General features: G+C 39.0%; 1 protein-coding gene across 3 annotated transcripts in view; it reads left to right on the forward strand.

Moving 5' to 3' along the window:
* Positions 1-25,826, forward strand: part of ncam2a (neural cell adhesion molecule 2a) — a 442,781-nt gene that overhangs the window by 321,630 nt on the left and 95,325 nt on the right. For all 3 annotated transcript variants that reach the window (XM_080297694.1, XM_080297695.1, XM_026160119.2), the window contains 2 exons: positions 15,294-15,411; positions 24,610-24,779. In XM_080297694.1, coding sequence (XP_080153820.1) covers positions 15,294-15,411; positions 24,610-24,779 — 288 coding nt within the window. The remainder of the gene's footprint in view (positions 1-15,293; positions 15,412-24,609; positions 24,780-25,826) is intronic.

Genomic DNA, 25,826 nt, shown 5'->3' on the forward strand with positions numbered 1-25,826 from the left:
TGGGAAAGAAAACCACCAAACATGCCTATGCTGGTACACATTGGGCAACTCTGCGTGAACTCTGGGGATATGTGGTTAGGGGCAAATTCTTTTTTTCCCATTTGGGCCTCAAGCAGGTGTGCTTGAACTCAGAAAACCCTTGTGGGGATCCAAATTAAAAAAAACTGCTGTGAAGCCTGCATGAAGTAACTGTGGATTTGTCCTGTCCACACAGCCCCACCATGTGAGGCCAACATATGTCCCACATTTCTTAAAAGTAAGGGGCCCACTGTGGGGCTCGTGGGTCTACATAGACTGGTCTCACATACACCCCAAAGGTGCACATTTGCTATAAAGGTGCAGTCATTAATCTAGTTAAGCTTCGGTTGCTCAGCTGATACCTGTCCACTTATGTTCCCCAATTATAGCAAGCTAAAACATTCGCTGCTCTCTTTCTATCTCACTGCCAGTCACTCCTCACACCAGGAAAAGTGTGTGTGGTAGTGCTGCTTTTATTCCACAGTTGTTTGTGTCTGTTTAAAGTCTGTTATGACCTTTGTGAACTGACCAGCTTCAAACAATAAATTTACCTACTGGCAAATGACAAACAAAAGGCCTAAATAGCTAGGTACTTAATTCATAAATTTGTGGAAACCAAAACAAAGCTGGGAAAAACAGTACATTCGCTGGGTTACTTAAACCCCTCCTGCCTCAGTAAATGTTAATTCTGCTCTCTGTCTCAGCAGGTTGTATAATCAAACCATTGTGTGTTTACAGCTGCATGGCCTCCAAGTAGTGTAGAAGATCTACTACTGCAAACTGATGTTTTTCTTGCACAACTTCTCAAACTGCCATCATGGTATTTAGTTCTGAGATAGCAGTGGTTCAGAGAGACTTGTAGTTAAGCCTCTAGCATAAAAGAGTTGGTCTGAAGGTAGAAAAGATTGAGAGGGCATTTGCTTAAATGTCACCTAGTGTCATGGGGCAGACAAATAGTATAAGCTCCCCATCTTTTTTCTGTAGAAAGTGAACATGTCATCCACTCAGCTCTTCACAGTAATACTTAGAGATCTGAAAAACTGCTGCTCTGCTTCTTTTCAACAAATCTATGTTAGTATGCAAAGTATCCAAGAACAAAGCAGTGGATGTGCTGCCTTATGGTTCCTCTGACATCTCTATCTGACTTACATCCACGTTTTCTTTCTTCCTGATGGTGTAAATAGTCCCTAAGGAGTTTTCTAAAGTGTACGAGGCACTGTGCAGTTCAACTATGGAAAGCCATATTGCACCCATACCATAGCTTTTACTCTCAGTTATTTGAACAAGCAAATAACTGAGAGTAAAAGCTGCATTCCAGTTATTTCCATTTCAACCCCTTAAGCTACATCTCATCTGAAGAGCTATTTTTGTAGGCTGGGGAAGAGGCTAGAACTTGAGTCTTATTTGATCCCCAAAACACTGCCTTTCATTTGTAGAGCATTACACTTCAGTAGTGTTGACTAGGATTAGTCCCTTCCTTTGCAACTGTGAAACCAAATTAGAGCAAGAAGTACTATTCGTGCCAAGATTTTCCAAAGTAAGCCACAGGGGCAGCTAGAAGATCTACTGTATTGACACCTTGCATTGGTCAGACAACACAACCAGATGGAGATTAAGTAGATTGCTAGGGGCCTCAGGTGTGTCAATGAGTACAACAGGGTACATGTTTTATCTGTCAGCTACAGACTGTAAACGGTTTCCTGTTGTGACGCCTGGGGATTTGGCAGCATAGTAAGACACAAACTGTGGCGAAAAAAGGTAGAAACACAGTTCTTCTGTGTTTATAGAATTCTGAAAAAAGGAGAAGAAGAAATTATGAAGAACTAAACTGATACAGCTACAGGGCATGTTTGGATTCATCCTAATTTCTATCAGTGTAACATGGAAAACTTGAAACACTCATTTGTGCCCAAATAAGACTGGACGTTGATTCTTATCCAAGATATAGTTACAGCCAACAATGAAAAGAAGCTAAATCTGGACACATCTATATAAAACTTCACTTGAACTGCTTTTTGAAATGTCATACTAGCTAGTTTCATCCCATTTCTTGCTATGGTTCATTTTTTAACACCTTTCACTCTGTTGCATGTGCAAGTTTCACCTTGAATTCTGAATTCTGCTTCACAACCATTCTAGGTCATAAACTACTTGAATAAAGCGATGTATTTTTGCAGCAAGTTATGAGCGGTCTCTCTGAAAAAAGGAGCAGGAAAAAGTGAAACCAGTGGCAGCCTGTGTGGTACACTTATTTACAATTAGTCTGCCATCAAAGACCAAAGGTCAATTCATAATGCTCATATGCAAACAACTTTAGCAACTGACCTCACAATTTTCACAAGTGCCAGTCTTTGCTAATAGGACACAATCAACAGACACTATAAGATGAAATAAACAGAAACTGTAAGATGAAATCCAAACATGCTGTACAACTCCCATCAAATATAGTAAATCAGAGCTAACCATTTTTCCATTCCCTGATGGAATGTTACTAAATTACAACAATATGGCTGAATTGCTCAACCTGAGACCTCAGAATGAGGTTTCACACATTACTTTGCTGTATTCAGACAGGAAAATTGGGAAAAAGGATGGCAATGTTTACGTTTTCAACGTGTATAATTTCAAAATTGTATCAATGCGTATCCATCAAAGTAAATCTTATAATCCATTCATTTAAGCTTTACATTTCCTTAATCAGAATATTTTTCTGAATGAATAACAGCTCAGTTTAAAGAGGGATGAATTCAGCACAACACTTCATGTTTGAAATAAAGCCCTTAGGCCAACCTCCAAGTACCTTGCCAACAATGTTCCCTCTAAGGTGCGCGCGTGCGCAATTGCGCACTGCTGGCACGGTCTCTGCACACAGAAAATTTATGTTGCGCAAAGAAAAAAAAATCAAACCTGAATTGAAATTAAAATTAAAACTTTAACAATTCTGTTTGGTAGTGTTAGTCAGTAAGTGACTGGCTGCTCCCATATGGGATTAGAATGATGCCACCTTATCCCATAGTCCCACCAGTAATGTGATTCACATTCGTATATATGAAGCTAATCAACGTCGCTGACAGGCTATGACAGCGTTCTCATGTGCCGACACCGGTGTTTTAGCTAGCAAAGCGGTGTGGCTGATGTGGAGTGAAGCCACGTTAATCACAACGTGTACGACCATTGGAGATGTGAGCAGGACAGACGGAACAATTAACGGAAAAAGTGTGGACTTTATACCAGTTTTTAAATTGTGTTGATAGGCCACGTAAAACCAGAGTTAAAATATATGCAATGTTTGGTTTTCTTCCTGAATGTTATCATTGTTTATATTTACTGCGGGAAGAAACCGTAAAAATGGCGTTTTATAAGGAAAACGCTCGAAAGCACTCTCGGCCTGTGAGCAAAAACAACACCAAAAAAAACCCACCTTTTCCTATTGGTGGAAAAATGTACCATGTGGACCAATCAAAAAATGATATGGCAACATGGCATTTATTGTTTAGGAAGGGGGACGTTTTAGGAGTGACGGCGGTGTTTAGAGATGTGAGAGATTTGCGACGTTTAGTGTGAATCTTGTGTAGTTAGTGTGTAGTGTAGTCAATAGTTTTGTTGTGTGTGTCAGAACAATGAGGCGACTGCTGAGTGTTACAGGTGTTACAGGAGTGATACATCTGCTGTTGTCAGGCCTGCAGGTATCAGGCTGTTGTTCTCCTTTTTGTGGACAGAAATTATTTTTTGGAGTGGCACAAATGATTTGTGTGGCATCAACTTTGATGCAGAACAGCTGATTGTTCTGTAAATAGTTTGAAATGTTTATTTAAAAAAAAACGCCTTGGCCGCATTTTTAGGTAAACAGCTGCAAAAAACTTTGTTGTTTGCATAACTCAGTTAATTTTTTGAGGAAGTAACTATATAATTAATTGCCCAACATTGGTCCTTATATACTGTATTTTGCAGACAGAGTTACAGGACTCTCTCCCAGACCACAGACTCATACTCATAATACAAGTCAGAGCTTTAAATCAAATCAAATCAAATCAAATCAAATCACTTTTATTGTCACATCACATGTGCAGGCACACTGGCACAGCACATGCGAGTGAAATTCTTGTGTGCGAGCCCCACAAGCAACAGAGATGTGCAAACACACACAAACGAGCAAAATACAAGAATGGCCAACCTGAAACTAATAAATATATGTACAATATATAATAGTGTATGCATTTCTGGATGTGTATACTAAATATTTTCCTACGTGTGTGTGTGTGTGTGTGTGTGTGTGTGTGTGTGTGTGTGTGTGTGTGTGTATACACATTTTTACAAATTAAATAGTAAAAAAAAAATAAATAAATAATAATAATAATAATAATAATAATAAAATATATAAAATATACAGAGTTGAATATGTGCAAAACAAGTGGCATTTATATACAGTGTGGAGTGCATAATGTTGAAGTTCCAGTAGTGAAGCTGAGGTGTCTATGACGTGTTCAGCAGTCTGATGGCCTGATGGAAAAAGCTGTCTCTCAGTCTGCTGGTACGGGACTGGATGCTGCAGAACCTCCTTCCTGATGGAAGCAGTCTGAACAGTTTATGGCTGGGGTGACTGGAGTCCTTGATGATCCTCCCCGCTTTCCTCAGGCAGCGCTTCCTGTAGATGTCTTGGAGGGAGGGAAGCTCACCTCCAATTATCCGTTCAGAGCACCGCACTACTCGCTGGAGAGCTTTGCAGTTGTAGGCGGTGCTGTTGCCATACCAGGTGGTGATGCATCCAGTGAGGATGCTCTCACAGTGATAGAAGGTCCTGAGGATGCGGGGGCTCATGCCGAATCTTTTCAGTCTCCTGAGAAAGAAGAGGCGCTGCTGCGCCTTCTTCACTGTTTTGTTTGTGTGTACTGACCACGTAAGATCCTCAGCCAGATGTACTCCAAGGAACCGGAAGCTGCTCACTCTCTCCACAGCAGTGCCGTTGATGGTGATGGGGGTGTGTACTTCTCTGCACCTCCGGAAGTCCACTATCAACTCCTTTGTCTTTGCGACGTTGAGGGTGAGATGGTTGTCTTGACACCAGTGGGTCAGGGCGCTGACCTCCTCCCTGTAAGCCGTCTCATCACCGTTGGTGATAAGACCCACCACTGTAGTGTCGTCCGCAAACTTCACAATGATGTTGGAGCTGTTAGTGGCCGTGCAGTCGTAGGTGTAGAGTGAGTACAGGAGAGGGCTCAGTACACACCCCTGTGGAGCACCAGTGTTCAGTGTGATGGGGGATGAGGTGATGCTGCCCAGTCTGACCACCTGGCGTCTGTCAGACAGGAAGCTAAGGATCCAGCTGCAGAGGGAGCTGCTCAGTCCTAGATCCTGCAGTTTCCTGTCCAGCTTCGAGGGAACGATGGTATTGAATGCTGAGCTGTAATCTACAAACAGCATCCTCACATACGTGTCTCTCTTCTCCAGGTGTGACAGGGCAGTGTGTAGTGTCAGGGCTATGGCATCATCAGTGGACCTGTTGTGGCGGTATGCAAACTGTAGAGGGTCCAGTGAGTCAGGTAGTGCAGAGCAGATGAAGTCCCTGACCAGCTTCTCGAAGCATTTGCTTACGATGGGGGTCAGGGCTACAGGTCGCCAGTCGTTCAATGAGGAGATAGTGGAGGATTTGGGTACAGGGACGATGGTGGCCATTTTGAAGCAAGCTGGGACTACAGACAGAGAGAGGGAAAGGTTAAAGATGTGCGTGAACACTCCAGCCAGCTGAGCCGCGCATGACCTGAGGACGCGGCCGGGAATCCCGTCCGGACCAGTAGCTTTGCGTGCGTTCACCTTCCTGAAGCACTTCCGCACATCCTCCTCAGACACAGTGTGCGCACTGACGTCCACTGTGTCTGAGGAGGATGTGCGGATTTATTTATTTATTTAAAAAAGAAAAAAGAAAGTTGTGTTTTCAAACTTGGAGTTCAAGTTATTTTTACTTCCAATAGTGTTAACATACTACACAGGTCATGAATAAGATTTTTTTTAATTTTTCATTGTAAGTGGGCTAAAGCAGTTAATTAAAAGTAGTCTAACATAAATGTAAATGCTGTAATTTGATTGTTTTAATAAACCATGTAACTTGGATGGATTCGATGCTGGCGTGACCACAGTGCACACGTCTGCTGTTGCTCACAGTGGTCCAAGGGACCGCTCAGGGAGTGTTGCTCAGACACATGAAAAATTAGAGGGAACATTGCCAACTTTATTATATAGACTTTGCCAGCAGAAGCATCTTATTTAGTGACATTGTCAAGGAAACAAAAACAAAGGTTTCCAGCACAGTGCAGGCATGCTCAGGAAAAAGAGTATTTAGCGTGTTTTGTCCCAAAATAATGTTGATTATTTCATTGAGTCATTTTATGTATATGTGAGATTGCCTCTTGAATTAGTGCATTTTGTTAAAAAAGCAGTCAAACAATATTTTTTTATAGTTTCTGCACAAAATTGTAAATTTTATTCCTGAATTGGTTTCTGCACATCCAGTTACCAGCTGAGATGATTGGCTGATTGAATGCCGCATTGTCTTTTTAGTTAATTTTTATTGTGAAGTAGAATTGAACTTGATAACCATCTTCAAGTTGGGCGTTGCGCTTTTATATTCAGCATGCAGCAACAATACGTCATGCTGTTCTTTTGATTTAGCACGTCAGAAGAAGTGTCTACTCTATTTCAGCAACATGTTAACAGACATTACTTTAGCCAGTGATGCAGAACAACATTTTCTTTTCGAGAAGCAGAGCTGAAATAACTTACTGTATACTCCCCTACCAATGTGAAGTCATAAATATTCATGTGTCAGTTGATAAAAGAGTGGTTTCTTCCCCGCAAGCATGCAGCGAATGAAGCTCTGCTGACCTGCTGCAGCTCCCAGTCTCCAGCGTATCATCAAAGCAGACCATAGATGAAGATGATGGTGTATCGAGAGAAGGAGGCTACCTGCTGAATGGCTAATCAACCTGAGGGCAAAAACAGCTTGGTGACTAGAAGAATGTAGAACATTTCAGGAAGTGATCTCAAAAGTATCCACATATGAGTCAAGGAAGCTTTTTATTGACTATATTTAACATAATTTAAAGAAAAATTCTGAAAAGATTCAATAGAACAGAAAGTTACTTACAAACTAACAAAGTTGTAAAACCATTCATGCTGTTTTTCAAATGAAAATATAAAGCACAGTTGCATAACAGTTTGAGTTCCATTTTTGTAATTTCCTTGGCACATTTTCACCATTTGTTACTTTTGTTTGTTGCTTTCTGTCATGGTTTGTGAAATTCACTTACTATAATTTATTGCGGTTAAAAGTAGTTTGCAGCCTTCCAAAATGAGCTAAAGCTGTTACCAAAATTTAAAGGAACTTCCATAACATGCATATACTTTGTTGAATAGATATCAACTAAACTTAAATATAGAGCCAAGATGGGGAACATCAGCCTGTTAAGTCATTACTAACTCATCATAACTGCTGTGCATTATTATATTTGGCAGCATGGGAAAAGGCAAAGCCTTTTGAGCAGTAGGATAACAATAAGACATGTCAAATATAAAAGAACAGCAGGAAAAATCGAAAAATAAATACCATACCCCTGGAAAAATGCTGACCCCTGGTGGTGAGCAAAAGTTTGCACCATCTATTTACACTAAATGTTACAATATGTGTCTTAAGCAGTGTTGGTCAAATTACTTGAAAAAAAGTAATCAGTAACTAATTACTGATTACTTCCCCCAAAAGTAATCCCGTTACTTTACTGATTACTTATTTTCAAAAGTAATTAATTACTTAGTTACTTAGTTACTTTTTAAAAACCCGATTTACAACCTGAATAGGTGATAAAGCGATAGATCTTTCAGCCCAATTCTACTTTTTCTACATAATCCATCATACAAAATGTAATCAAATGGAAAAGTCCATTTTTAAAACTTGTTTTATTAGTTTTAATCTTTTAACTTTATGCATCAAGCAAAAATGTAATTATATGCAACATTCTCTGACTGGAAGAAATTAGTTTAACATTTAAAGCTATTTTCTGCACATTCCAGCACATAAAATATTTTTTGTGTTTACACTCACTCTTTCAAATAGATGCAAGTAAAACACAGCAGAAAATAAATAAAGTCAAACACTCAGCGGTTCTGTTGCTCTATTTTCACCTGTAAAGGAGGACTGGGGGTAGGCGGAGGTTTACCCTGGTGCAGGTGTGCCGCGGTCAGTTGAAAAATCCGCGACTTTCTCTGTGAGTTTCCCATTACGTGGTAGCGCACTCGGTGCTTGCTTGGAAGTTTAGGGGTTTTTTTGCTGTAAAAAGAAGTTTTGTTCCCACGCACAACGGACGCTAATGTTTTTGTCACTTTTTATGGAATCAAACTCAAAGTAAGGTCAGTACTTCCACGCTTTAAACACTGCACACTCATACTCTCTCCCACAATCGATATGTGATCCATTGTTGATCTGCACACAACTGTTGTTACTAACGGCGCACTCGCTTACGTCACTGTCGTGAGACATTCTCGCAAAAAATCACGGTTTTAGTAACGCAGTAACGCAGCGTTCCTACGGGAAAGTAACGGTAATCTAATTACCGTTTTTTCAATAGTAATCCCTTACTTTACTCGTTACTTGAAAAAGTAATCAGATTACAGTAACACGTTACAAGTAACGCATTACTGCCCATCTCTGGTCTTATGTGAACTTAAGACAAATTTAAGACAATATGTTAAAACCCAGAGAAAGTCCAGTACTGCTAGGTTCAGTAAGTATAAGCACGACAAAGCGGGCCTGTATTGTAGTGGTTAACACATTCACCTAACACAAATCTGCGAATAAATCTACAGGAGGAGGTGTATGTGGAACTATGTACTGTGGTGAGCTCTAATGAATAAGGAAGTAGCTTTAAGGGGCTACTAAGCTAGTTAGCTTAATAGGTTGTGGTAGACAGATTTTGTTGCCCTTGAATGGAGCCAGACTGTAGAATGTATATGAGGGACAGATGTCAAGTTTGAAGATGAAATCTGCATGGTTCCTCCTCTAGCTCATCTAGCTTCAAAAATGATTTTAAATATATTCATGTTTATGGGACAATGACCCCCCTTCTGGCTTGATTTGTGACCTGTGAACACATTCAGTCACTGAATTTAGTGTCTACTTTTATAAACCATAAATTACAAAATGCACAGCAAGAAAATAAGTACATTTTCAAAAAACTTCTTTCCAATAATTCCACTTTCCAATAATTTTTGGATTAGTTGGTTCAGATTGTAGTGTTCGGCACTGTCATCTGCCACTTGTATTCGTTTTTAACACTTTAACACAGATTTTCATTCATCTCTGACCCAATAGCCACAGCAGCCAGTTTCTATAGCAACCGATGATGATGTAAAATGGAAATAACTTCCTGATTTTTTTTGCCTGCATTCTTCCTCAACAAATCCAATTAATTGTGGGTTCGCTCACTCAAACACGAAGCCCCACAATTTTCTCCCTTTGAGCTGTCAGTGAAACTACTGGCTGTGTCCTTCAGGATCTCTTACATGATTTTGCAGCAACATCAATCAAAACTGCTTCGCGTGCAATAAGGGAATATAAATACCCATCTCTGTTACATTACATTCCCAGTTGTAAATCAGGGCTGGTTTGGCTCCAACTTGTGTGTTAATCTAGAAAACGAAACAAATCCTGAATAGAGAACCCAGCAGGGGTCTCGTCTCAAAACACTGACTCACTTAATTTGTAGTAGGTGTAATAGAGTCATGACATTAACCAAGAAGATTTCACAACTTCTAAACACTAAAGCTATCCTGACTTTATTGAAGCTAATTAGAGGGCTAACAGAAAACAAGTCCTCCAGCTCCTGCATTTAAAATGAGTCATCTTTAAATATGTTTTCATGTATTCTCACATTGGTGGGCATGTCTGTGAACCTCGCATTATCTCGCCCAAGCCTCTGAAGTTTCAAGCATATGACTAATACATGAAGAATTCATAAAGCTTGCCAGATTCTTTTTGGATGCTTAAACCCTGTTGCTGATTTGCTCTTTTGAAGTCTCCTTGCTTGGCAGTTTGTCTCATTAACAGGCCTGTTTCAACAAGGCCCGCTGATGTGGGAGCGTATTGCATAGGAAAAGAGAGGGGAGGAGGGCACACACTGGAGAATAGAGATCTATTGGCTTGGAAATCAATGGTTATCATGTCAGCCAGATGCTTGCTCATCTCACTCGCAGAGTCAGAACTATTGGAAAGGACTCATAGTGTTTGATTATTGCTTAGGCCATTTTTATCCCTGAAAAGCTCTCTGCACCTAAAATGTGTGTGTGCGTGCACTCCATAATGTGTTGATTTTACAGACAAAAAAAGGAGATTTTCATTGATTTTTTTCTTTGTTTTTAGAAGAAACAGTACATAGACAACATGAGATAGCACATAGATCAGACACTATGGAACTGTAGATGTACCGATGTATTTTTCTTCATAGTAATACACACTGGTGCTGTTAGTGTAACTGATCTTTAAAAAAAGACTACAGAACAGAAGCATTGCTTCATTTCTGCACTGATGCCTTGTTTTGATTAGAATTCCCTATCCACAGTATGTTTTTTTTTTTTAAAAAGGCAAGTCTACCTGCTTTACCGCTGTTCTTCATCAAAAAGCAGCAGTTTAATGAGTCCTGAAGCTATTTTTAATATTTAATTTCATCTTTGAGTTGTTGGGGGGGGTTAGATCTAGGTGGAATAAGTGTCCTCTGGATGTCATCACTTGGAGAACAAATTCCTTTCATTATCTCTCAATAACTTCCAAAACCCCCAACTGAGGAGCTGTTTACATTTTTTGAATATTAAAAACACGTTTAGCTTGTTTTTTTGTGAGACCTTTCAAGCTTTTTCAACCCTTTCGACGTGATCAAAGGGAAAAAAATCTCTTTCGCAGCTGCCAGTTGCAGTACCTGTGAAGCAGGTTTTTGTTTGGATCCTAATAGCAAGCGTCCCCATTTTTCAGCAATTTCATCATTCATGTGCTCCAACACCTCTGTGTGGGTAGCGTTGGTCTAATGTTTTGTTGATCCTCTTCTTAGAGAATAAATTAACTTGCTCAAATATCGAGATGGCGGTAGAATTAGAGAATTGGAATGAGTGCATGTTTGATCACACAGAACAAATTTTCAGTTTTTAATTTGCTGCATTTGGGGCATTTTGTTTGTTTTAATTTAATGCCTTCTAATTACAAGCAGACCAGATCTTGTAAACACACCGGTGGCAGCACATGCCTCATTTTGGTAGCTCGTTGTGGAAGAAGCGAAATTTAGCTTCTATAAAGCTAAAACCTTGATTTAAACCTACACATCAGCCTGTATCCAGGTGTGCTGGATGTTATCTGGATGTTAACACATGATGGACATGATTACACCGAGTATTTCCTTTACCTCGACTGTGCTCACGCTGTAATCGGATGAAATTATGCAAATGCAGTAGGTGCAGTTGGTGGGCTAATTGATAAATATAGCACGTCCTCATCGTGTTGTCTGGACTTCAGTCATTTTTACTATTTTCCTCCCGTACCTTTTAGATGGTCCTCGTTTAGAAAAGAAGGGAGAAAAAAGAGAAGGAGGAGGAGTTTGGTGACCTTTCAACATGCAAAGCAGACTTTTCATCAAGAGAAGACAGAGAAGTGGAGATAGCATTGATCTTCTCCTTCAGATGTGATGGGATTGATCCAGTATCCTTCCAGCCTGTGCTTTTGCTTACCCACAATGCATTTCTTCATGCATGGTGCATGAAGTATCTTTATAATTTGATAATAGATAGGAAAGAATTTACATTATAGTTGCCTAAAACTAAACCAAAAATTAAAAAAAAGCTAGACTAAAAAAAAAAGCAAATTAACTGAAATAATTTTGTGAGTTGGAAAATGAATTAAACTAAAATAAAAAGATAGAGGTAGTATAGTTTATGACACCTTGACTGATGACACATTGATAAACATGTTTATTGAGACTCTGAATGGAAACAAACCTGTGAGTCAACAGCTTTCAAAAGGCTGTGGATGTTTCTGTGTTTATTCTTTGTGTTACCTCTGATTTTACCTGCTGTTTTTTCTCAGTCCTGCCTCTGACATATGCCCTCCATACAATAACTCTGAAAAACACTGAATTGAAATAAGAAAATTTAATTTGGAAACTAAACTAAATTCAAAACATAAAGTCAAAATGAAATAAAAATAAAAAGAAGTAGAAAACACAAACCCATAAATACTATACAAACAATACAACAAAAGGCCACAAAGATACTTTAGGTGGTTCATGGACCTGAATTCAAAGCTTAAACCACAGACATCAACAACAGTACTGCAACTCACTGGTTCACTTATTCTAACTCAGTGGATTTCAGGTAGTGCACTTAATTGATTTTCACCTATAGTCGTCAACTGCCCAGCAGAAGCAAAATAGAGGAGTAAATGTTCCAAAGCTCCAATAAGCTGCTCCAGACATGATTAATCACTTACTGTGACTAGTCAGGACCACAGCGGAGCAGTTACAGTGGTAGTCAAAGTACAGCGTAAATACAGGCTTGTGAAACGGATTGAGATGCCTGATAAACATGCTTGCACCATGAAGCTGTCATTCCCTTGTGACGAAGAAAAGCCTGCTCTTCCTCCGCTCTCCTTTCACTGAATGACAAGATGACAGCCCTCAGGTGATTGCATGACAGGGGCACACTACATGTTCCCGACAGCGCTCACCATATACTCTTGATAAAGTCATCAAGGCCTCTGCTGTTTACCAGCATGCCAATGCAGCTGCTTGTGGAAGATTAGCAAAGCGTGCCGCATTTACGTGGACACTGACTGATGCATGTCAGTTAGTTAGACAGATATAACCGCATATTTTAGCAAAGGAGAGTACATGCAGTGGCAAAACATGCAAAAACAAAGAGGAATTTAAAGGGAACTTCTAGTAGTTTGGTATGGTTTGTGCAAAAATATATGACTGAGAGTAATAGAATCTTTGAAGTCCTGTGAAATGGTAAAATGGTAAATGGCCTGCATTTGTATAGCGCTTTTCTAGTCCCTAAGGACCCCAAAGCGCTTCACACTACATTCAGTCATTCACCCATTCACACACACATTCATACACTGGCGATGGCAAGCTACAGTGAAAAACTAAGTACACCTTTACTGCTTCCATTGAAATTATGAGGATAGGTAGCAGTTAATTAATTGATCATCAGCACGTGTGAGCACCTCTATAAAAGCAGAACGTTTGCAGAGGGTGCACACGTGTAGCTTACAGGTGTGTGCTAACACAGTGCTGAGGAGGAAAGACATCAGTATTGACCTTAGAGAAGGAATTATTGCTGCCTATCAGTCAGGGAAGAATTATGAGTGCATTTAAAGTCCATCGTTCTGCAGTGACAAAGACAATTACAATTCCTCCCCACACAAGAGCTACAACTCAGACTACAGCTCCCAGTTAACACGTTGTTGTGATGTTAAAGTTCATAACAGTAGCATTAGAAAAAGGCTGAATAAGTGTGGTTTGCCTGGAATGCTACAAAGAACATGAAGCATGGGTCAGGTTTGCTTTATCTAAACAAACCACAAGACTTCTGGAGCAATGTCCTTTGGACAGACGGAACCAAAGTGGAGATGTTTGGCCACTTAGGTGAAAACCAAACACGTCATAGCTGCTGTCAAGCACAGTGGTGGATGATTAATGCTTATTTAGTAGCCACAGCACCTGGGCACCCTGGGCATGAACTCCTCTGTATACCAACGTATTCTAGAGTCAAATGTGAATCTAAATCTTGGCTCAAATTAGGTCACACAGCAGTGCAATGATGCTAAGCAGAGCAGCAAATCTACAATAAAATGGTTGAAACTGAAAGTCCAGACTTTAACCTAAGTGAAATGCTGTGGTGGGACCTAAAGAAGTAAATAAAAGACCACCTACAAATCTAAATGACCTGAATAATACATTTTGTATGAATAAATGCTCTAAAGAGGATTGGACCAAAATTCCTTCACAATGATGTAAGAGTCATGCAGTCTCTTACATCATGCAGATGAGGGTTATATACAGTGAAATAAGATAAGATAACCTTTATTAGTCCCACACGTGGGAAATTTGTTTTGTCACAGCAGGAAGTGGACAGTGCAAAAGTTATGACGCAAAAATTAGAATACAATAAGAATAAATACAGTACACAGCTGAGGTACGGTACCATCGTGACTGTTTGAAACATTGTTATCGGTAAAATGAAATCATGTTGGACACATCTGTTCATTCTTGATTCTGATGTCCAAGCTTTCCTGTTGTATGGGCACTGAAGCAAATAAATGTTCACTCCAAAGTCAAATGCATCAATCTTCAGGCCTCTGGTTCTATTTATCCATCTGTTTTGTATATATATGAGTCCCAGTTTCTCCTTTCTCTTGAATTTAGTGGTGTCAGGTGGCCCAAAAAATACATCTGAAAACTCTTATTAGAAATCAAGATCCAGGTGCTTTAAAAAATACATAAACCATAGGAGATGAACAAAAAATATGTAAATATGATTTGTGAAGACATTTTAAAGATTTGTCAAAGGGCGTCCTTGTCGTATTTCACTTTGATTGCAAGAAAAGTGAAAGAAGCACTGCGTAAATAAATACGAGTCATTTGTAGCCCTAAAAAAAGAGTTTGCATTTGCATGTCCATCAAACCACAGACCTATAAAATCAGGGCAGCAAAGCACTTCTGCTTTTGATTCTGCAGAAATTGGCCTGACAAGAGGAACAATTGTCAGAGCTCGAGCGCTTGACAGGAATAGTTTATTCACAAAAGGAAAGCGTTAGTTTTCACTTTTTTTTTTTTTCATGTTGAAACACATTTTCTGTCTTGCCATTGTTTATATAGATTTAACGGAGCATTTCTGAGGCACACAATAGAATAATGGCCTCACGTCAGTGTATTCGGTTCCTTTGTGGGGTTTTTTTACCAAAGCTGGGTCAAAATGTTATTTGAAATCCCCACGGGATTACCAGCAGAAGTAGCGTTTTTCCAGCGCTTGCATACAGGCCACTCGCAAGGCCAATTCAATCCTCATGAAAGTCTTTTATTTGCTTCTTGTGAAAATCCTGCACCATGTAGCATTATGAATACTGAACGTTTTGCTAGATTATAGTCCAATTTTAGCTTTCAGTCCGGATTGATTTGATTAACTCTCAGGATCTAATAGCGCCATGTGTTATTTCCTTTTTTTCTTTTTTTTGTGTGTGTCTGCAGTCCCTCCAGTGTTGTCAGTGTTCCAGCAGTCCTTCAATGCCACAGCTGACTACCAGGAATCTGTCACCTTTACTTGCATCACTTCTGGATCTCCGGACCCCATAGTCACATGGCACAGGTAAAGTTCAAAGAGATATTGGGATTGGGAGACATCCAAAGAATATTGGTGCTCCCTCAAGGATGTAGGATAGGTTTATCCCCAAGTAGACACCCGAAAGTGCTACCCTAATATGATTTCATTCCAAAACCATGAGAATTAATCTGCTGATATAGCAGCGCCTACACTTATGGGAATGCTTCCCACAAGATTCTTGGAGCCTGCTTTCGAGGATTTGCTCCCATTCAGCTCCAACAGCATTTGTGAGGCTCAGTGTTGATTTTGGGCGATAAAACCTGGCTTGCATTGGCGCCCCAATTTATCCCATAAAGTATGAGCTGAGCTCTACACGAGCCCACTCTTCCACTCCAGACTGGGAAAAAATGGCTGTATCCATCTAAGAGAGGAAATGATGTTGAACCAAATGATTAAGGCCATCATACACAAAAGGTTCAACTCCTTAAATAGCCATATATTCAGTTAGAAAACATAAGGGACAAAAACAGCACTGCTTGATTGATTACTGGATTGAAGTCACTTAATTAAGTCAAATTTAACCTTAATTTTCAAATAATACAGGCTATTATGTTCCCTACTACCCATTCGTGCCTATGTACAAATGTGTATATATTGTTTTCAGAGCAACTTTCTTTCATAGTTCTGAGGAATTTATAGTCCACCCTCGCACATTGCCCTCAGCAGCCACACAGTAATATCCATGGCACATAGCAACAGAGCGAAAATTTGCACCTGAAGAGCATTTGACACTCCACTATCCTCTCTACAGCTTGACATCGAGCAATTAGCTTGCACCCACTCGGCAGGCAATCATAACAAGCTCTTTGCACCTGAGCATCTATTGATAACACTTTATTGTTGTTCCATTGAAGTTTTTAGTGTTTGCTTAAAATGGTGTCGTCCCCCCCCCCCCAGTTTTCCTTATTGGAACTTACTGGAAAGAGTAGTTTGTGGATGCTCATATTAAACATGTTTCAAGTAATGAGGTCCGTGCATGTAAAAGTAATCACCAAAGCTCTTTTTTGCCTGTTTTTGTCTCTGTGTGATGTCACTGAGAATGAATATCCCTGCCTGGTCTGTGGTCAGCTCAGGCTTATAGATCTGACCCTACCCACCTGCTGTTTAAACCATCTTTATATTTAAGGGGGCTTAAAGGCCCAGTTTGAGATAAATGAGGGTTATTTTGAACTCTGAAATCACGCAAAGCTACTTTAATAGAATCCTAGAATAAACATAATAAACTGAAAATAAGCCTGTAGTATCTTCTCTTGAGACATGATGTCTTTATAAATGTTATAAACAATCCAAACAAACATGACTTACAAGTGACCTCATGGCTCCTCATAATTGCTATATTTTGTAGTTAATTTGGTAAAATAAATACTGTGGGCTTGGCAACGTTTCTAAAGGGCAAAAAGAGGGCAACAATTCAACAACATATTAGTTTAGTCTTAAATTAAGATATTTTGGTTCCCCACTAGAGTTTGAGCTCCACCATTTACCACGTACAAATGGAAAATGAAATAGCTGCAACAATTTATTGAAATTTGTGCAAACATACATGGAAATAAAGTATAAAACAGAGTTTGTGCAATTCTAACATCCTTGAAGCTCCACTTTTGGTGTGACCACCTCTGTTCTTCAGCACAGTCTGAACTCTTTTAGGCAGGTTTCTTGTCATTTCCTTAAGTAGTCTTCAGGAATAATTCTACCGGTTTCTTGAATGACATTCAAAGCTCTCCTTTGGATGTTTCTGGCTCTAGGGAGGCCAATCCATGACTGATAGTGCTTCATTGTGTGTTTTTCTATCCAGGTATGCTTTACTGCATTGGCAGTGTGTTTGGGATCATTGTCATGCTGAAAAAGGAAGCTAATGGCAATCAGATGTTTTCTAGATGGTATTGCATGGTGAATCAATCAATGGTCCTTTTCTGTGTTCATAATTTTATGGATTTTGACAAGATCTCCAACACAAATAACTGAAATGCAACTAAAACCAAGACAGAGCCTCCACTGTGTATTACAGATGGTCATAGACACTCACTGTTGTACCTCTCTCCTGACCTTCTACATACACATTGATGATGATTTGAACCAAAAGTTTCAAAAAATTTGGATTCATCGCTCCACATTTTCAGTCCAGTTCTTGTGTACATATCTCAGCCTTTTATCCTTGTTTTCTCTCCTTAAGAATGACTTGACAGCCGCCCTTCCACTGAGATGATTTCTGATGTGGCCTCAGTGAACAGTAGATGGATCAACTGAAGGGCCAGATACATCTCTCAGATCCTGCGTCAGGTGTTTGCTGGAATTTTTTCTGTTTCTTAAGGAAACTGTTCATCTGCTGTATGTAGTTTTTTTTTTTAGCCTTTTTGAAGGTAGTAACGTCCAGCAGAACCAGACTCAGGAAGGGGCAACCAGTCATGGATTACTCATTTACAGCTGTGTTTGTGGCATTCAAAGAATATATGCCAATATCAGCAGATATTAGCTCTCTGTTAATATATCAGCTGAGCATTATTTGAACTGTAGCAAAGGGCATTAATTAATGCTTTCATAGTCCATAATTATGATGTGGGCCTATGATCTGTTATTATTATTATTGTACTTTTAAGTAACTTGGTCAGTGCTGCGCAGCAGATAAAAGCACATAAACCGATGCTGAGCATGTGCATCAATGGTAAACACAGATGCCTTTATTCATCACCCTAACAAAGAGGTCACATACCTCTCAGAGCGCTTACCTTCATCACAGGAGCGCTGCACAATTCTGCAGAAGATGAAGCACAGCGAGGTGAATTCTTCACTCCTGCATTTCATGTGACATCATCTCTGTGAGTAATACAGATGTAATGAGAACTGAACTGTCTGTTTGAAAGAGAGGTTGAATACAGCAGAAAAAAATGAGGCACATGCATCACTTTGTGAAGTACAAACAAAATTTGAAAGGTGACGCACAGCTGGAAGCAGCCTCAACTTTGTAAACCTCATTCATCTTGCTCCCTTGTTTTGGGGCTCCAAAAAAGTAGGAATTACTTTTACTCCGGGGTGTCTTACCTTGGCTTTTCAGCTCTGGAGCACAACAGTGAAATGTAATTTTAATGATTTAACAGCTGGCGTTATATTTTGCAGAATATTTCAGTGTGAAGATGGCAAAGTGCACATCTCCATCCTTACTTTTATATTGAGACAATCCCTGTGACAGCTTAACGACCTCAGTCTCAGTTTTGCTTTAAGTGTAAAAGTGAGTTTTGTTTGACGTTGTGAGTTTTGTTTCACAATAAGCCCGTTAAAATGAGGAGCCTGGGAAATAAGATATCTTGATAGGTTTCTCATAGTATCACAGAATGAAAGAGGCTTAGATACAGAAGCATTCACTCTTACATGGTGCTCACTGATGTGCTGAGGCAATTAAAAATAACCACAGAAGTAAGCGACTAAACCTTTTTCTTAATAAAATTCTCTTGCATGGTCAGATGTGCCATTCACAAAATTTGATGTTTGCAAGATCAAGAAAGGTTTAAACCAAGTCTCAGAGAAACTCAGCGTAGTACCGAGAGCTAATGAGACTTTATTCTTTGTTCTTCTACAGCAGAGAAGTCAAACTCGTTTCACACTGTGGGCCATGCACAGCCCACTTTGATCTTAAGTGGGACGGACCAGTGAAACTCCTATTTCTGTCAGCGTAAAGAAGTTTAATCACACATTTAATCCCTGAGATATTTTAATTTTAAAAAAGAAGTGTAATTTCAACAATATATCTCAGTTTTTCTACATGATAATGAAACGCTGCTTTGGGCTTAAATTGTAAGAAATACACATGTAAAATTACAGAAAAAGTTCTGTTAGCTCATTGCGACTGTTAATTCCAAATAAATTCATAATGGTTTATCTAATTATTTACGTTGGTGCAGTATGACTGGAGGAAGCTGTAAAACTTATGAAAACACATCTAAAAGTCTAAAATGTATGCCCTCCATAACATTTTCCAAACCCTTCCAGTGGGTCAGATTGGAGGCTTTGCTAGGCCGATTCTGGCCCCTGGGCCTTATATTTGATACCCCCGTTCTGAAGTGTTGCGGTTTCAGGTCAGAAGGCAGCCTGTTTTCATTCCCAGTGCTCAGATTCTTCCAGGTTTTGTTTTTGGGTTTTTTTGGTTTTTAAAGCTGCTGGTCTCTCAGAGATATGCCCAAGGTGTATTTTGGCTTCTGCTGGAATATCAGGGGTCACCATAATGGTGACACCCAGCTCGTCACACTTGGATGCTTGTTCAGAACCCCTTGACATTACACTTACGCTACCTTGGGTATCCTTGAGCCTAATTCTTTCATCTTGCAAAGTGATTCTTGTTAGGAGCATTAACAGATCGGGGTTATTACACCAAAAAGTAATGCATTACACATAACTCGTTACTTTTTAAAGGTTAAAATGCTATGTTACTTAATTATACCTGTAGAAATTAATTAGAAACACCACTCATCACATTAATTTTGTGTTATTTCGCATAACCACCTGAGATGCATTGGCACACAATTGCCGTTTAACAATATGAGCCTTGTTCCACACACTGGCATCCTGGCCTATCCTAATGAGGACACACACACACACAAGGTCTTTTTGTAAGTGTTTAAGAATTCACACAAAGCCGAGGGCAAAGTTAAAATGCAGCACTTCAAAGAAAAATGTTACGGCCACAGTGATTCTGTGATAGGAACAGGTGCCGTAACTGCTTTTGTTGCCTGTTGAAAATGAAGCTTTAGATGCTTGGCTGGGGTCAGCATATACTCTGACATCAGTCTGAGTTCTTCACTGCTCACTTTGACAGCATGCTGTCGAAAGTACTGTGCGAAAAATGAAAGCTGGACACCGCTCTGCTATTTTTCTTCCCCTACTACATCAGCTGAAGTCAGCTGATTGTAGCCCAAGTGCACAGAAAAAACATTACCCTTGATTTTGTTTTATCTGAGTACTCATCGTGCAGATAATTGAAGAACTTGCGGTACCAGTTGAAGGTTTGAATGGGTGACTGTGTCGGAAAGGGATAAGTGAGGGATTACTGGCTAATATGATTACTTGATTTGTTTTTACAGTAATGCTTTGGATTACTGTAATGTGATTGGAGTAACTTTGTGTCCTAACATAGCAGGTTGAGGCACTAAAACCTGCTGTGCACATGTATTTTCATTGCTCTGTGGTTCTTAGGCTTGCACATTGGCAGTATGTCATTCGCTCTCAAAGTGTGGGTCATACTGAGATTCTATTTTGACATATTTTGGGGTTTTGTGACACTTTTAGTCTCATGGAGTGTAGCTGTAGTAATGTGGCTTGGCCACTACCCTGCTACAAGTAGATAATGGCACAACCTTGTGCCAGACCTAGACACCTTAGTCTTTATCAGAGGCATGAAAATTGCAAGTTCAACATCACCATTTGAATTAGCATGTTAACTTTGTGCGAGTGCTTTTTAACCTATTATGACACAGTCATACTTGGAAAAAATATTAACAAGACATTGTGAAACGAACTTGTGATCTCATTGCCTTTGAAGACCACTCGCAGTCAGTTGCTGTCTTTAAAGCAACTTTGGTACATCAAGAGAGCACTAAGAATCAGTAGGAATCAGTCTGCAGCTAAACGGAGTCCAGTTGGCAATTACTTGCAATCGGCAATATGAAAAATGGCAATTATTTGAGATAAACTGGCAAAAATCAAAACTAAAAAATGAGTAAACAAATATTAACATAGTTGCTGCAGGACAACATTTTGTCCTGACAACCTTGTTTTATATAGAAATAGAATAGATAGAAAGGTTCAAGGTCAAGTTCCATACTGCAAAGAGATGTGTCACAGTACAAGGTCATCAGTGACCAGGCACAGTCAGTTATAGACTGATTCCGTAACATTTGGGGTTAGATACAGGCTTATGGTGACATTGGAGCAACATCCACCTCTTTCTATGAATTGTTTTGCCACTTTTAGCACCATGAAATGAAAAAAGTGCATAACAGAAAAACCATAAAACCATAACACATATCATACGTGCTTTAGCATGGAGCTAAAATACACCCAAACCCCAGTGGATGTCAGTTGCATAATGTACATAATGTGCTGCATGTTTTATTTCAGCATACCATCCTGCGAGGTTTACTTGAAAGGGTACTCTTGCATGCTCCCACTTCACTCTAATGCTCACGTACTATTTTTTTTAATGCTGACTGAATAAAATATAAATCACCTGTCAAGGTCTCATTTCAGCTGACTGCAGATTTTGAACTTTTTTAGTGACCATGGACTGCCAAACATTTCTGTGTAGTCTGTTTCATTTCCCAGGTCAATAAGTCCTGTGTGTCAGTCCCAGACTACAGAATTAAAATGCGTAAATCACAACAAAGGCTTCGGTATAAACAACGCATCACATTCCAATTTAGTTTTTCTTTTGATGCCACCCCTCCTAACTAATTCCAGGCTCTCCCGTTGCATTTCCTGTCAGAGCGAGGTTTCACCTCATCCTCTGTGCATCTTGGGTAATGGACTACCTGTCAGCAGTCAGTCAGTATAATGACATTCAGCACTGCAGCACGCCCTCCACTGTCCATTCCAAAGATGAGGCCTCTCTTCATTTCCTCTTTGGCTCACCAGAGTTATTATTACTTGGCTTTGGTGTTTCCTCTGACGACTTTCAATTATCCTCCCTCTCGCTTTTCCTACAGTACAATGAGGCTGAGCTCACCACGCAGTATAACTGCACTTGTGTCTATTTGTGTCTGAGTCTTCAAATCCCCTCATGTGAAATCTCTAAAAAAATAAGAGTTTTTTAGTGGAACAGTAAAATATACACTGTGAATAATACAACAGCCTGAACTGAAGACTTGAGATATATCTGTTCTGAATTTATTACATAAAATAACTTGTAAAATAAAATAAAAAAACAAGATGCTATTGTCCATATTTAACGAAATGTTATTTTTTTTTATCTCTTTTCATACCTTTTCTTTATATTTGCGAGTGGGGCAGGTTAATAATGAATCACAACTGAATATGCTGAAGCACATTTGCAAACATCAGATCAGCTTTATCTGTTTTGTGTTCGTTTATGTAAACCCTTAATGATTTTAATTTCGGGAATCTCATCCGTTTTGCTCTGCTTCACATTCACACTGATACATAAAACTATATGTAAGCCTTTCAGATCCCCTGGGCAGATTAAATATTTCACTGAGTGAGAATTGGGGAGAAAAACTAAGTGCAAACCCTGCAGTAAATGAGCCATTTTTCAATTGATAATGAACTGTCTGAAATCCAATTTTTACTTAATTAATACATAAATTGGGCAAAAAATGGTGACTGTGGCACTCTTGTTCAAGTTTAAACATGCTATCCTACATGAAAACTCCCAGAACATAAACGTCTTACTTGTTAGGGTTCGTTCATAGAGCTTAAATTAAATATAAGTACTAGAAAAGCTCCAATAAAGCTTAGTTATAACAACAAAGTAGAGAAAAGCTGTGTTGAAGCAATAACTTTTTGTTTTATGACAGAAGAAGGGTCTTCACAAGTTATCAGAAGGAAGTAGTAACCAGGGCTTGGATCAAAGGCAGGCCTGTATTTGTTTTTAAGGTTTTTTTTAATAAGTAGTATATTTCACTAAAAAACTTTCCATTTGCTTTGGTAAAGTTAATGCATGTACTGATAAAACTGCAGAGCGCAGTAAGTCACACATAATAAAGATCAGTTTGGATCTCTGTAGAGATCTTACTTTTGCCAGAGAGCAACCCAGAAACTGCTGCACCCATGTTCTCACAGTTTACTTAAACTGACACAGACATGAACAAACATTCATTTTGTCTGGCTTTAATTTGTTTGCATCAACCACTTCCCAAGTGTTTATTATTATTAGAGACACAGCTTTTAACTGGCTGCAGTTATTTTATTTGAGGAAATGCAATATGCAAAACAAAGTCTAGTTAAATCTGCACTGTACACACTGGTTTGTATATGTTAGTTTTAAAGAGTCCCTTCCAAATTTGTCCTTTTTTGGCATTTTTATTTATTAATATTCATAAATAGCACAACAGTATTATCAGTTTTCATAGTAAGAATGCTACCATGTTACCAAAGGTACGTATTTACAAATCCAGGACATGGAGAGCAACATCAGCGATCTTCCCATGTTGTGTCCCCCAGGTCAATACTAAGTTTGTTTTGTTGTAATATCCATAAGCTCACAAGTAAAGTATTGGGCTGTATTGGGTATTCACATACTAAACACAAACTTCAGCTGTCTGTAGTTTGCTGATATGCAGTATAGGAAAGTAGATCTTAAAAGAAAATTCTGGTTACATATCAGAGAATTAAATTTGTGTGCTACAAAATTAAATGTATGTAAACAGGTATTTCCCGTGTTTTGGGTGCCATTGCTGCTTGATCCTACATGAATTCAGTAACTAAGCTAATCTTATTTTTAGCGACTTACAAATGCTGTAAAAGGACCTGTTGTCTAAATCAAAAAAAACAAAGCTATCCCTTGAACCTTTTAGACTACACGCCTGGTTAACTAGCTGCAAATAAACAAGCGGAGGAGGCAGCTAACATGCGTCAGACTATTATGATTTTGTTATGAAGCTTAAATATAGACATGCGTCAATTTATCAGTTTGATTTTTCTGGATAATTTCCCCACAGAGCCCAGTAAGAAAAGACATTAAGTCAGCAATGCATCTCCGCACCACACCGGAGTCATTTAGTGAGCATTGCAGTCCATAAGAAAACATTCACAGCAACACTAGTGAGTGCTGGCAGGCCTGTAACTGACACGATAAAGATGTTACTTTTCTGCATGGCAGAGTTTCACAACTCTGATGACATACAACAAACTATTCATCGAGCAATTGTTATTTCAATTATTGCCTGATCTGTTTATCCAAAACAATCCTTTCATCACACTTCAAATAGTGTCTATAAAAAGTGCCGTCATGTTTTCACCTGTTTACCTGCTATAGATAGAAATAGTTTCAAAGCCGAGGTGTCTGCACTTTGCCTGATTTTTATGGGATCGGTTGACACCCAAAATACAGAGATTATACATCTGTAACATCAAACGTGTACTGACGCATTCATATTTTAGGAGTTCAGTGTCAGTTTTGAGGTAGTTGCCAAATATTTCCACTCCTTACTTATGTGCCTCTGCTTTTCACTCGTGCAGGAAAGGGCAGCAGCTGGAGCCATCGGACCAGTACATTTTGAACAGGCTTGATGGCGGGCGGAGCATGTTAACCATCCGCAACATCCGGCAGGGTGATGGAGGCACCTACTCCTGCAGAGCCACCAATAAGGCAGGATCCCAGGAAAGAGAGCTCTTCCTCAAAGTGTTTGGTAAGCATGCAATCTGAGTAAAATACTATAGTTGTATAAGATACAGTTTATTTATCCTAAATTTTCAGATATTAATCACAACTATTAAAAATAGTGCAAATAATCAAAAAGATTAGTAAAAGAAAATATACAATAATATAACAAGATAAAATAGATCCATAAGGTAAGAGGCACTGTGGATCAAAATCAAAATATAATAAGACATGTTCAAGAAATATGAAGGTTTTAGAACAATATATAAAATATTAATAAGGTTTAATTAAATTTAATTTTCTAATTTTCTACAGACACTGGCCACTTTATTATATACATCTCTTCAACAGTGCTCATAATTACGGGTACCACTCCTGTCAGTTAAAAAACGGAAACTACAGACACCTCACCAAAACTGGACAACAGAAGACTATAAAAATTGTCTTAATTTCTTCTCCTGGTAGAGTCAGTCTTTGGTCGACTCACATGAAAGTGTGGTTCTGTCCTGCCTCATATCAATAGTTCAGTCTGTTGGTGTGTAATGGTTTGGGGGACTTTTTCTTGGAACATTTTAGTGTTATTTGAGCACCAACTGATAAGTGTAAGAAAAACCACGTTGTTCCTTCTATCTCCCCAAACCAGGACTAACATAAAAAAATCCCTTCCTATCACTTTAAAGGGTTTGTTTTCTTTTTCCATTATCTGTTATTTGGTGCCCCACCAAAGATTTTAAATGTAATAGCATTACCCATGACAGTAAACAGTGTTTTATGTTGATCCATAAAGCTTTATTGTAAGGACATCCACAAATTCCATTTTATAAAGAAATGCAGAAAAAAATGTCCAAATATGACAGTCGGCCCACACCAATAACAGCTTTATCAAAGTGATATATTTCTGTTAAAAAATAAATATTTCATTTATTGCTTCATATTTCAATTACTGCGCTCCTCATAAAAAATTTCAATTTATATTTTCATAAACCTGCCAGCTATTTCCTCACAGATCGACGTGATAGCGCTGCTTCTAGCTCATGAAAATGTATGGAGATTTGTGCTCAAGTCATCAACATCC

Source organism: Astatotilapia calliptera, chromosome 23 (assembly GCF_964374335.1).
Source record: "Astatotilapia calliptera chromosome 23, fAstCal68.1, whole genome shotgun sequence".
Classification (NCBI taxonomy): domain Eukaryota; kingdom Metazoa; phylum Chordata; class Actinopteri; order Cichliformes; family Cichlidae; genus Astatotilapia; species Astatotilapia calliptera.